This window comes from Muscardinus avellanarius (assembly GCF_963383645.1).
Source record: "Muscardinus avellanarius genome assembly, chromosome: 18".
NCBI classification, from domain to species: domain Eukaryota; kingdom Metazoa; phylum Chordata; class Mammalia; order Rodentia; family Gliridae; genus Muscardinus; species Muscardinus avellanarius.
The window spans coordinates 21,907,094-21,921,913 of NC_137804.1; the positions used below are offsets into that span (position 1 = coordinate 21,907,094).

The 14,820-nt window shown below is 37.7% G+C and overlaps 1 protein-coding gene across 5 annotated transcripts in view; it reads left to right on the forward strand.

The window, feature by feature from the left end:
* SATB1 (SATB homeobox 1) overlaps nucleotides 1-14,820 on the forward strand; it is a gene marked incomplete at both ends in the record, with an annotated part of 74,073 nt that overhangs the window by 10,380 nt on the left and 48,873 nt on the right. For all 5 annotated transcript variants that reach the window (XM_080715830.1, XM_080715831.1, XM_080715832.1 and 2 more), the window contains one exon: nucleotides 13,693-13,804. In XM_080715830.1, the coding sequence (XP_080571956.1) occupies nucleotides 13,693-13,804 (112 nt within the window). The remainder of the gene's footprint in view (nucleotides 1-13,692; nucleotides 13,805-14,820) is intronic.

Below are 14,820 nucleotides of genomic sequence, written 5' to 3' on the forward strand. Positions count from 1 at the left end.
ATACATTTATTCACTAAAAAGTATATATTGGAAAGTATTTTTTAGAGTGTTTTGACCATTGCTGTGCCAGACATTTTATTTCCTATATCTTAGTAAGAATAACGCATCTCACCGGGTGTGGTGGTGCACGCCTATAATCTCAATACTTGGGAAGCGGAGGCAGGAGGATCACATGTTCAAGGCCAGTCTCAGTAACATAGTGAGACTTTTGACACCTAGCAAGACCCTATTTCAAAAAGAGAATTTTAAACTAAAAAAAAAAAAAAAAAATAGTTTTGGGATGTAGCTTAGGTAAACTGCCCCTACTACCAAAAAAAGAAAAAGGGTGACACATCATAATAGTTAAGATAATGATATATGATTAACTTTCATTTAGGGCTTTTGATGTACATGGTGCTTCTGTTACCCTAAGCAGTAGATAGTTTTATGTTCCTGTGTTTGCATGAGGGCCCAATGCACAAAATGTTTAAATGAGTTTAGTGCCTGTTGCTACCTAGCTGGAAAAATAGATGTCATACCCAAGCCCTGGGAGCTTAACCAAGTGTCCTTTTTGGCCACGCATATATAGATACAGGGTGTTTAAAAAAAAAAGGGGAGGCCGAGCGTGGTGGTGCACACTTGTAATCCCCGCACTTGGGAGGCGGAGGCAGGAGGTTCGTTGCAGGTTCAAAGCCAGCTGTGCTGGCTTAGGAGACCCTGTTTCCAAAAATAAAATAGGCCTGGGAATGTAGCCCAGGAGGTAGAAGGGCTTCCAGGAACTCCAGTACCACCAAAAAATAAAAATAAAAATAAAAAATAAAAAAATAAAAAAGAAGGGGAGGCTTTTTAGATTAATTTTATGAGTTTCATAATACACTTTGATTTTTCTGAAGTATTGATTACTCATAGTTTTCCAACTGTATTTGTTCTCAGGATGGAAATTTTTCTGTGATGGATGTGGTTTGCTTTTGTGCCTTTGATGTTCTTGTTTGTATATTGACTTATTTTAATACTACCATCATTTTATGCCCCTAATTTGGGGGGCTTAAGGGCGTGATTAGGGCCGTAGTGACTGACTGCTGAATTATCTGGCGTTTGGGAGAGTCCTCGAAGTTTGAATGCTCAGCCCCGTGCCCAGACTTCTCTTCCCTATCCTCATACACCCTTGAGATCAGGAGGAATAACTGAGCTCAGTGTCTTTTGCTTTGAAGTCTGAGGTAATGTTAAGCATTTTCATTGGCAATAGTGGTTAGTTCAGTTTCTTGAGTCTGTTTGAAAGCACAGACCTTCATCATCAGTCTGGCCTGTATGACGGACAAAAGATACAACTAACAGTTCCATTTAAAAATAGGAAGTTTTCTGTTTGAAATGTACTGGGAGGCTTTCACACTTGCCTCTTCCCAGTGCGGCATTATAAATCTCGTGGTTAAACATCACGTATTTTGAGAAAAAGCTTGAAAAGAGGATCTTCTTCCATTTTTAAAATTACAAAACTCTTCTTCAGACCTTATTCCATTGACCATGGAAATCTGAGATTATACATATTTGCTTTGCCAGGTATTGACACACTTGATAATAATTGTTTATTATAACCACTTTCAGTGGTGGGCTCCATAAAGTAAATGGGAAGCCAGTCTTATCTGAGTAGTTATGTGAATTGAAAAACTTCTACCAAATAAATCTTTTGCCTCCTTTTTTGAACCAGTCATGAAATCATTGTGTTTCCTTCTTCAGCTTAGAGGCTGGCTGTATGCTAATATTATGAAATATCTAATCTCCAAAGCAAGTACCTCCAAATCGCAGGGTTTCTCTTGGAATCTAATATATCCAGCTCATTTTTAGCTGATTTAGATACTTAAGAATTTTACAACAGCTTGATGTGAGCTCTCTGTAACCTTTCAGATATATTAATCAAAAGCACCAAACTTAATAAAGCATCTAACTTAAAACAGATTGATCTCAAATATTTTATAGCCACTATCTTTTCACAAGAGTAAAACATAAAAGAATTTAAGCCATACCAATTCCGAGGGTTCTTAGCAGTATGTAAGTACTTCATTTTCACTTAATAGATTTTTACCTATGCCTTGTTTTATATTTGAACATGTTTCCTTTGACCTCAAAATCACTAACGCAAGGAAAATTACCATATTATGAGAGCATTTCCTCTTTTTCCCTGATGCATAGAATAATAAATATTCCCAAGGCTTCGGAGACATGATTGGAGAGAAAGCCTATCAGATACTATTTTCTAATTAAAAAAAAAAAACTTAAATCATTCTCCAACTAGTTTTCTTAAGCATAACTAGTTTTAGAGTACTTTTTGAGCATTTTCCCCTCAATTACGACTGAGATTATAAGGTGGGTTCTGTCCGGTTTTATAAAGCGGCCGTATTTCATGCTGGATTTGGGCCCCAGAAAAACTCATACATAACCAGACAGACAGACAGATACACAAACAAAACCCCCTAAGTTTAGAATAATGAAAACAAACCGATATGCACACCCTGTTTTTCCCTCTTTCATTGGAAACTGCTTGATTATAACATGCTCTGAGTATAAAAAACATAAGAGAGCCTTTAACATAACAGGGGAGAGCCACAGCCCTGCTCCGCAACTTGGTGCCAATTGAAGGAAGGAACGCTCTGGCTGCTGGGACTTTTAAATCTAGACTTAAAAGTTATTTGTTCTGTTTAGCATTTTTAAAACGGTCCTATTAGGAATTGTATGTGCTTCAGTTTTAATTTTAACTCATAATGATTGTAAAGCACCCTGGGATGCTTGCATGAAGGGCGCTACAGAAGCAGAAGATGGTATTGTGTTCTAATATGCAGTGTTATGGGGTGCTGGAGTTTTATCATGGACAATTCATAAGGTTGCAGAATTCTTTATTGTAGAAAAGGTAGCTGATTTCTGTTACAGCCTTTTTCTTTCTTTTTATTTCTCTCATTCTTACACTAAAACTTTGTTCTCCTTAACCATCTTTTTTTTCTTAGAAAATACTGATTATTTTATATTTTAGTATTTTCTCATAGAAATGCTAATCTAATCTAGTTTACTCAGAGGGGTTAAAGATATAAGCTAGATGATACATTAGAAGTTAGGAGAAGATTAAGGCTTTAATTGCCATTACAGTTGTAGATTGTTTTCTTATCTAGATAACAAGATGTGGTCCTTAATTATTGGGTACCAGTGACTGTCCAAGGCTCATGATATTCTAGTATCAATCCCATATTTGTTCCAACACAACAACAAAAAAAATGGACTGCTAAACCAAAACAAGTATTAACTTTGTGAAACATCACAATGGGAATTTTCTTGCATAGAAACTCCCAGGTTAGGTTAACATGACAGCTTGATTTCACTTTCTTTTTATTTTTAGTGAGGCTGTTTCTAGGAGTGATGTAGTTCTTCAACAGCTTCCTTCTGTCATTTCTTACATGTGTCTTTGTGTGCCGTTGCTCTTACCATCACGTCCGCTAGCGAGCTCAGAGCATCCTAACAGATCGAAATGTGAGCCACCACGGCCATCTCTACGAGTTTGAGTAACTGATTCTCCAAGCGTCAGTTTCCTCATCTAAAAGAGGCAGAGAAGCTGGCCATGGTGGTGCATGCCTGTGATCTCAGTACTTGTAATCCCAGGACTTTAAAGTCAGCCTCAGCAATCTGGAGAGACCCTGTTTCAAAGTAAAAAAAATAAATAAATAAAAAGGTCTGGGGTATGGTTCAGACATAGGATACCTCTGGGTTCAATCCCCAGTACCAAAAAACTAAAGCAAACAAAAGACCAATCCAGAACAAAAACAAAAGGTAGAAGAGAATAGCATTAGTTTCTCAAAATTGCTGCAAGAACTAAATGAGTTAATACTTAAAAAGCATTTAGAATAGCTGTCAGTTCTGAACTATACAGTATCTCTGGTTATAATATGGGCATTGAGAGTTTGAAATCATACTTGGATAGCCCACGTGGCTTAAGAACCTTTGTTGCTACATAGAACGTTTTAATGGGGGCTTCACTTTTAGTGGAAACAACCAAAACCTTTTTATTTGTGAGAAAAATTAAAAGACCATATGATAACTCATTTCACCTTTAATGGATCCTTTTAGCACCACCTTACGATCATTACAAAGTTATATTTTTAAGTGGCAATAAGGGGAGATTCAAGGCTTGGGCTTTAAATAAGTCCATTTGCAAATTAACTGAACAAGTACGTAAGACTAGACAGTGTAAAAAGGAGGGAGAAAGAGGCCTCATGAAATGGCCATCAGGATGTGAGCGTCTGTCTTTTGGTACCTTCACCCTCTTCCCCAACACCCAAGGCTCTGTCCTTCCTTTATGTACCCATAACTTTCCAAGTTGTTCTGAAATTATATGTGAACTAACTAGGCTGTCTGTGTTCACTGTAATGAACTGGGCCAAAGGGACAAAGACAAAGTTTTAATCACAGCTGTCAGATCCTGTCGGATTTATAGCATGTTTATTTCATGAACCAGTACATGATATCAATAGGTTTTTTTGTAGTTACTCTGTTGATACTCATCTTTTTTTTTTTTTTTTTTTTTTTTTTTTGGTGGTGGTACTGGGGGTGGAACCCAGAGGCTTTGTGCCTCTGGGCTCTACTCCCGGACCCATTTTATATTTAATTTGGAGACAGGGTCTCACTAAGTTGCTGAGAGCCTCACTAAGTAGCTGAGGCTGGCTTCGAATCTATGCCATCCTCCTGTCTCAGCCTCCAAGGTGCGGGGATTACAAGCATGAGCCACCACACCTGGCAATACTCATCTTTAATATCCTATCTTATAAACTATTTATCTATTACACTTATTTGTCGATTTATAGTTTAAGTAACCAAGAGCAAATCACTTCTGACTTTTTCTTCAGGAAAACCTACTGGTAATTCCAAATTGTCCCATGTTTTTGCATAGTTTATTATGTTCTTTAGTACATGTACAAAGCTTCACATATTTATAAGCAGAACTAGTCTTGGAGAGAAGGGGACCCAGAGACCCGAAAAACACAAGTAGGACCCAGTTATATATCACAGTTAGGTACAGGATTCGACAACAAACTCCTGGCACCTCTGTGCACAAGTAAAATTTTTCTTTCACAATTCGAAATTGTGAAAGAAATTTGCATTTCAGCCTGGCTAATAATTTTGACTCTAACTCGGTCGTGTTATACCTGAGACCCACGCTTCATTTTACTGTCATTTCCATTTGTCCATTTTCTTCTTTTACTTAAGAAAAAGACAAAAGGCAGAAACATTTCAGTCAGATGATTTATAGACAAAGGTCCTAAGGCTGCCAACGTGGAATGTCAGCAGTCAGCAGGACCTCACGTGCGCGTCCGACGCCCATTCCTCAGTTGATGTTCTGAAGCCCACATTTGGCGTGGGAGACTCCATTTAGAGCTATAAACATGTAGGGCGTTTTAGAGTCCGCCATACAAAGGTCCAGAGTCGCCTGAAGTGAGAGGAGCTGCAAGTGTAGATAACTGTTCAGCCATTCCAGAAGGGGCCGTAGGGACCCGGGGTGTCCACCAGCCGCATCGCCAGCCCACCCAGTGGAGATGAAGGCTGTTCATTGCATGATGCGAAGCCCATCCCCCAACCCACACTCACCGCTTCGCTGTAACTCCTGAAGGTGGGCCTGCCTCAGGAGGCATTTGTCGACACTGAAGGATTTTCATAGTACTGATAGCGATGAAGCCAGATTAGTGTGATTTTTTTTCTTTATGTCCTAATCCAGAGGTGACATTGGCTTACATTTATCTAGTAGACACTGTGGATTATCTTGTTCAGTTCCCTTTATATTATGACCTTTAACTTGAAATATCACATGCAATTAGTAATATACCTTTTAGGAAATATAACTTAAAACTCTTTACTAACGTTCAGTTGGTTTGAGTGAAGAGGTAAAGTAAAAGAGATCTACATAGGTACTGAAACAGAAGGACAGGTAGGTAGAGGATCTGGTCAAACGATATTATCTGGATATTATATCAATTACTTTAATCATAGGGAAGCGGCATCTTAACTCTGTCAGCATTTTTTAAGTTATAAATCAGTTTTTAAATTTTTTGTTATTTTATTATTGAACTCAGGAGCATCTTCCTCTGAGCTATCCCCCAGCCCTATTTTATTTTCAAGTAGGGTATCGCTACGTCCTGAGAATCGCACTACTTGCTGAGGCTGTCCTCAAACCTGTGATCCTCCTTATCAACTCAGCCTCCCAAGTACTGGGATTATAAGCATGCACCACCACGCAGAGCTGAACCAGTCATTTCCATGGTTTGAAATGATCATATTTTTATCTTTAGGAAACGGATTAGGAAAATTACAACAGTTTGAGTATTTTTTCTGTAATGCTTTCTTCTGTATTTTTTGGAAGCTTTGTACTAAATTTCTGTCGTTAGCCATGTGTCAGGGTTACTCTGTGAAAACGACACTTTCCGGCACTTGGCTTGACCAAGGTGTCAAAAGCCATGACTATGACACCTGGAGTGTAAGTACAGTTTAGAAGTGATTAGTCCCGTCTCCATAAATTGGGGTTTGGAATATACCCCAGTTGTTTCTCCTAAAAGAATAGCATAGAAAGAATAGAGGGTCCCCAGGGAAAGATTTGGGAAATGTACGCTAACCAGCATAAACAATATTACTTAGAAATCTGGCCATTCAGTTTCATAAATCAAAGCCTATTTCCTATCTTCTCACTCCAAGTACTGATGGGGTGGGGTACTTCCTATTAATTTTCTATCAATTCACTCCATGCAGTATCTTGTATGGGGCCTTTTTTTTTTTTTTTGAGAACTTATTTGTGCTATTTGATTATCATTTGGGATTCAAAGAAAACCCTGTTGATAAGAGTATCTCTCTTCAAATTGTATTTGAATGTAGAGTTGATTGAATTGTTTTTGGTGGAGTTGAAGTTAAGAGTTTGGCTTTTGAGTTTTTCACAGGCACATAGAAAGCTGCTAGAGAAATCCAGGCCACAGGTAAATAGGACTTGCAAGAACAAGAGGAAGATCCGGCCATAGGAAGTTTTACTTCTCAGAAAATGAAAATCTAAAAGAATAAAAAGCCAGTAGTTTGACAGATTGTTCAGTAAATGCTCATTTTATTGAAAATTATAAAAAGGTACTTAATGCCTCTGTACCATTAATACAATACATAAAAAGGTTACTGTCAAGATTAGTGTTCCAGCCCTGAAATTAACTGTAGGGCTTTATACATCACTCTATGTAGACTGGGAAGTTAAAGGTTTTTTAAATACACATTTTGCATGTGCAGTCATTTATTTTAGAAAACAATTATTTTAGACTTTATGCCAAAGACATTAGCAATGATGTGCTTTTACTTAAAACACAGGCGTAACAGACACATATTATAGACAAGGTAGAACCATGGAACCTTATTGAATTAAACCTGTGCGGGATTATTCCCCTTGCTGTCTCTCTGGAGTATTCCAATTCAAAACATACATTCCTTCCTACAGAAAAAGATATTCAGATTCCTTAGTTGAAATTAATTAGCATTCAGAAACCAGATAGCATGTTTTTGGGTATTCATGAGATCTCTGTTTGAAAAAAATGTTTTTAACTTGTAGAAATGTGTTGCAACACACAGATGGGAAGAAAAAGAAAAAAAAATCTCTTTAGCAAGCACTGTGTGTAAAAGGAATATTACATTTTGCACGCTCCTGATTGCTCTGTGTAAACAGTTTTTGACATCTGTCTTTATAGTTTTCGAGGAGAGGAAGACTTTGTTAAAAGAATCATTTTTATACAGCAGTCACCATTTCAGTCTTGCTTTACCTGTATTATGAAAGCAGATGGTCTGCATGTCTTTTGAATATTTATAACTATCAAAAACAATCTCTTGCTATTCACCCTTAGGCTTATGAGATGTCAGGACTGTTCTGGTTGAAAAAAATCATCTTGGGTGTTTACAGAAAGAGGATTACATTAAGCTGAAATGACTATACATTTTCCAGTTTAATATTTGTCCATCAGCTGTTTAATCGTATTTAGATAATTGTGTAAATAAGATGTTGTAGCCCTTACCCTCTCTCCACTCAGGGAGCCTGGATGCACCACCATTTTCTAAATGTTCTTTCTACCTCCTCCCACCCTAGTTAACCCGTCTGCAAGTCCTTAGTAAAAGTTTTCATCCTAGCATCACAGTCTATTAATAAAAAAAAAAAGTGCACAAAAAGCCAGTATAGATAGAGATCACGTAAAGTGCCAGAGAGCTGCTGGCTTTCGGTACAGGATGTGTAGTTTATTAGAGTTTATTATAATATGCAAATATGGTACAGCACTCCTATTACCCTTTAAAGATGGCATGGTTTTCTCTTTATTCTCTGTGAACATGCAGTGCTCTGCGGGTATTTTGGAAAACTTTTGGTATAGTGGGGGTTAACTGTTTTTTGACTGGAAGCTGAGCAATCAGAGATAACAGATTTTGCTGTGGTTGGTTGATTTGGCAGAAAAGCATGAACAGTTTTGGTTTAAATGATTGAATAACCTGATTAGCATTGTTTTGGGGTGGGTTTTTTTTTGGTTGTTGTTAAAGGCACAACAAAGCAGTTTTAAGGGTAATCAGATCACTGCCTTCCTCCAGTTGATAAATCTTTTTTTGACAAGGTCTCACCTATCCAAATCCTATCCACTGGCTCCTAAGATGACCAGCGAGAAAAAAAATAAAATGGACTTCCTTCATTTTCTAAATGTGTTAGACGTAGATGCCTACAGTTATGTGACATCCTAGCAGGGGTTTGAAAGAATACAGCATTTGGAAACATTATGTAACCAGAACCAATTCCTCAGGTTTTTTTGTTTTGTTTTGTTTTGTTTTTCAAATTGACAGACCTGCAGATTTTAGAGCAAAGGTTCAGAATGTTCTAACTCTCTGAAAGTCAGGCTTTAGAAGAATTCCACCCTTACCTTTTCACAATTAGAAAGGTTATAAATAATGTATTTGGCTGAAAAGGAAGCTCAGCCTGTGGCAGATGGTATCTTTCTAGAGGACTGGGGTTTCTGTGAGGATGGCATTCTCTCAGATCGGAACTTCAGCAGACTCGCAGAAAGATCCGAAGCTCCTCATAGGGAGTAGACATGTGCTTTATGGATCTTAGAAAAGCTTACAACTTGGCTCCTAGGATGAGAATATCGTGTCACACTGAGGTTATGAGACCCACAGCCAATTTCTACTGACTTCCAAATTGTTTCCCCCAACATGGGAAGCTGTGGCCTATTTATTGGTTGGTGTCCTTTGCAGCATTTGAACTTGGGATTTCGACTGCCTGAGTTTTGTCAGTTGGATTCTTTTTTTTTTTTTTTTTTTTTTTTTTTTTGCCTTGAACATCGATGCATTTATACAGACTGGCCACTGAATAGGAAACTTGCCATACAAGTTGTGTCTTTTTTCAAAGTGCTTCAGAGAGCTCATATAAATAGACACCGAGAGGGAGCTGCAATAACATAACCACCAAGCGCTGCAACTTCCGAGACATCTGTGTGGATGTATTTTGAAAAACCTGGGAAGGGATTTCTTGCAAATTAATGAATAAAGGTTCTTGAAATTGGGACTTCTTTTATGACAGCTGAAAGTGAAGGATTTTAAAAGTTCATGTGACAATTACGCTGCCATTACCTATGACCTTTAAGGGGGCAGAGGGAGAAGGATCTCCTAGTGGCCTGTAGTAATGACCTATTTCAGTGACCCTTTAATTGGGCCCAACCATGAGATAAGACCTAAGGCACATGATCTAATAGGAAATAAACAGCATGCTAGCTGCCATAGTGGTTTTATGTGCACGATGTTTGAGGAGTTAGGAAGGACCTCTCAGAAGCAAAGATGCTGGCAGTATGTCCTGAAGGATGAGCAGCTGCTAGCCAGAGCCCAGAGAGAACAGGTCTAGCCTCACAGGCAGAGGAGCCCTGCATGTCTTCCTGCTGTTGGCTACCAGATTCAGGCCAGCCTCTGAAAACACCATCAGATTGGAATATTGAAACAAACAGAAATACTTTGGCCTTGGTATTTCCCTAGTTACCCTTGACTGGACTTGTTACTTAATTAGTACATTCTTTAGTTTTTGTAAGAAAACTTAACTGATCTAAAATATATCATTTTTTTATATTTATCTGCTACTCGGTTAGTTGGCTTATCTGTAGGATAATAAAAGCCCAGTAAGGAGGAGGGAGGGCATTGTCATACTGCTTAAGGTCTCCCAAGTTCATGCTTCATACGTTCCAGGCTCAGTGATAATGACATCACCGTCTTTATTTTATTTATTGTCTGTCTAAGGGTAGATAGTATTACTTCTCAAGCCATTAATTGCCGAGTGACTTACTCCATGCTTGGCACATAGTAGGACTTCAATAAACACATGCTAAATGAGTGATTTAAAAGTGCATTTTCAGGACCACCCCATGAAGTCAATGCTATCATCCCATTTAACATGAGGAAGTATAGAATTGTTCCTTAATTGACTCAAGGTCGCACTTCCAGTGTGGGACACATCTTGTGCTTGAATGCAGAGTAATTTCCCTTCTTTTTTATCAGTTGAACTTTCAGTGTGTATTTTGTATATGACAGGCATTGGGCTGGAGAGTAATTTGGAATCCAAGTCCTTTGTAATTCATAGCCTAGTGCAATATCTTTAAACCAGCATTGCCTTTTGATTGACATAAGAATCCCAAGGTTTCTCAGCTAAATACGAGACTGTCTACCTTGTATGCAACACCACCACCACCTAGAAAAATATCACCAACCTTAGCTTTCTGCTATTCGTATTGCCGAAGTAATTGGTTTCTCCCCCCCCCCCACAATTTAAGATTACAGTATTGAACATGATAAAGCCGTGTACACCACGGGATTCTCTGTAGTCTTTCTTCCTCCCACCCAAACTCACTGGTCTACTGAGATGCCATGCCTATGCCTGAAGTGAAGGTTTTACCATTGGGGGAAAAAGCTTCACCAGGTTTCTGCATATTGTTCCAATAAAAATAGAGGTGATCCTAAGTTATTTGAATTATGGAATATTTTCCAGCCCCGAAAAGCACAGAAATATAGGAAATCCCCAAAAGTTGCTCTGGCATGCATTATAACCTATGGATGCCTTGTTTAAACTAATGTTTATGTTAGTAACAGTTTTCTAAGCACATTTTACTTAACAGAGTAGAAGGCATTCTGAGAAATCACTAAACCCCTTTTAGGGTCGGGCAAGGGGAAGCTATGATGATGATGGAGATATTTTTTACATGAGTAATAATGAACTACTATTACAGATTGGCTCTAGTTTTATTAACATATTTTGGATATTTTAAACATACTATAGATTCTTTCTCCCCCCTCCAAAATATTTTCCATTGCTGCCACACTGAATCATATTGAATTGAAATAATGTTTACATTATCTGTCTCCCTAATAGATAGTGAACTTCTTACAGACAGAGACTATATCTTATCCATCTTTATAACTGTAGTACTAGCCAGGCACCTAGTAGGTATCACCAAAGAGAAAATTTCATATGTAGAACTATTGACAAACTGCAGTAGACTGTATGTTAGAAACCTCCACAAAATTTAGATAGTTCATACATTTCTAAAAAGTAAGATACAAACTACATCTCAAACTTGGCCCTACTATTATATTAATATAAAAGAAAATGTCAAAATGTCTAGGAGAAGAATAATCATTTTTTAAAGCATTAGACCAAAGTGGAAGAACATCAGCTGTCATCCATTTGCAGAATCGCCATTATCCATCAGTGATCCGGATAGTTTTATTAGTGTCTGACTTTATTGATCCTTTATTACCGTGGAGTAAGTGTGACTGAGGCTGACGGATTGTTAACTGGATCAGGTAATCTGCTGGCTCTGGTTTTAGCAACCTTGCTAAGTGTCTTTTTGTACTGTGGGCCGGGGGGAGGCTCTTAGTGAAATTGCAAGCTCTTGGATTAATGACAGCATCATGAGCACATTAAGAATGTCTTTTTAGAGAAATAAAATGTGAAAATGACTATAAAGTAGAAAGTGTAAAAAAAAAAAAAGAAAGATATAACAGGGCCTCTTAGGAGAGAGCCATTTTTGCATAAATAATGCACCTCTGGCTTATCTATCACTTAAAAGATGTGTATGTTACAAAATTAACACTGATAATGGATGTCAGGAGAATTAATAATAACCCAAAGATCCTTATATTAGAAGTAGCTTCTAGAAGATAATGATATAAAAATACTTTTGTCCCCAAACTGGCTTTTCTGGTTGGTCACTGCCTGCCGAACAGTGTGGCCTTCTGTAAACTCTTTCCGTGTAGACCCACTGAAGTCTGAAATGTAAGTTCTCATATTCCTACTTGCTGGGTGAGAGGACAGATCCGCACTGCAAGTCTCATTCCTAAGATGCAACAGAAAATTAATTTAGCTGCTACTAGAGAATATGGGCATTATGGCTTCAAAGAACATGGAGTTAAGCCGCTAAAATGATCATAACCAAAATTTTCTGAGAAGAAAGCACCTTTTCTTTTTTGAAAATTAAAGACACACCTCTTCATAATACAGTAAAAATAATTGTCTTCATGTTTATGTGTTAAATTGTTGACTGTTTTTCAGGGCTTTTGTTAAAAGACAGATTTTTTAAAAAGTAACAAAATAGGTCACTTTTATGTTTAATGTTTTTTTAAATTTGAGAAATTTAAAAAACATTAAATGTACACATTTAAAATTTTATGGGCAATTTAAATTTATTTATTTATTTTATTTATTATTATTATTTATTTATTTATTTATTTATTTATTTATTTATTTTGGTGGTACTGGGGTGGTACCTCCGGGCTATGCTCCCAGACCTATTTTATACTTTATTTGGAAACAGGGTCTCACTAAGTTGCTGAGAGCCTCACTAAGTAGCTGAGGCTGGCTTCGAACCTGCGCGATCCTCCTGTCTCAGCCTACCAAGCGCAGGGATTACAAGCGTGCGCCACCACGCCCGGCCGGACAATTGAAATTTAAAACTCAAACTTTACAACAGATTAAACCAGCAATAAGATTGCAGGATGTGTTTTTCTTCTAATGAACGATCTCCATGAATAGTTCATTCTTCTCAAATATGATGAGTTAGCCTGTGAACAGTGTTACTAGTGATGTTTCTCCGATTTTCATGTGCATGTGATTCCCTGGGGCTCTTGGTAGAAGGCAGGTGCTTGTTGCCTCGTTCCTGGGTAGGACACAGAATTCTGCACTTCTAACAAGCTTTCCTCTAGATGATGCTCATATTGCTGGTCCTTGGGTTCTACTTTGAGTAGCAAGGATGTAGAGACCAGCCTCTAGACCTCAAAAGTATCGTGTATTTATGAATTGCAGACATAACGTTCTCTTCATGTGTTTGGATGTATTTGCTCTGTGACCGTTGTCAGGCTAGGCATAGACGACGTTGATGAAGACTGGGCAACTATGCTTTAGCAATGTCCCTGGGCTCGGTAGCTGTTTTCTGGTCTCAGTGGGCTGTTGTATGATACTTAAAAAGGCATTTGGTGGTCTATTTAGTGAATTTTAAGAAGTGGAAGCTTTAGGCTCAAGTATAAAGCAAAACTGTATTGGTACTCAATTGATTAAAAAAAAAAAAAAGACCATTTTCCACACGTGAAATCGCTTCTGTGTTCCATCGTGTGGTGCTATGTATTACAAATGTTCTTCCCCCTCTTCCTGCAGAGTATGATTTCCTCCATTGTGAACAGCACTTACTATGCAAATGTCTCAGCAGCAAAATGTCAAGAATTTGGAAGGTGGTACAAACATTTCAAGAAGACAAAAGATATGATGGGTAAGCAAAAAACCGTTGCCCGCAGTGGCTACATACCATTACGTGTCATTTGGGGATTTATCAAAGTCACATCTAAAGCCAGGTCTTTTGATTGCCCAATTAGAGATCAATTTAGAATGTTTCTTTGGGGGTGGGGGGTGGGGAGTGGGTATGAGTATAATGAGATAATTAAATTCAATAAATGTTTGTGTTTAAATCAGCCAAACTGACTCGGTTGTCAGACATGCAGGAAATCGAGGCGTGAGGGGGGAGCTGTCATTTTTTAACATCTCAGTGAAGACCTAACCAGGCCTTGAATAACTAATATTAGCTGTGATTCCTCTCAGAGATAAATCATGTGTTTTTAGGGCTTTTTTTTTTTTTTTTTGATTGAGAGAAAGAGAAAGGGCCTGTTTCTGCACTCAAATTTTAAGAAAACTAAATAACATTGAATGCAGTCAACTGTATTTATATATACAATTGAGATCAAGTCATTTTTATAGCTTCGGTTCCCAGGCCATAGGTAGGCACCATGGTAAGCATACTCTATTAACATCTAATAGGAGTCATCACCGCATCATTTCTAAAATTTTAATTTCAATGTAGCATCTTACCTTAGCATGTAACTTTCGGTCAGTGTTTGCTGTGTAGGAAATACAATAGTCATCTGCCATATAAAATGATGGATAAAGGTCGTGTGTTGTACCTAAACACTTAGATGTACATTCCATCCATATTCAGTTTGACGGTGTTCATGAAAGCAAACATTGTAATTAAGGTTAATGTTTTCATTTTTGGTTTTCTCTCACATACTCGTACCTACCAAATAATATGTTTTAAAATAATGTACGAAGGGGGTGTTTAATATGCCTAGCATTATGCCCTGTTTTAAATCTATTTCTGTTTATCTCCATTCTAGTCATTTAATAAAAACAACAATAATAACTTTTCCTAAGGATTTTAAGAGACAAGACAACCAAATTTTGAGCATGTTTTAGCTTTTAATATTTGAAGAAAAGCCATCTATCTACCAAAAC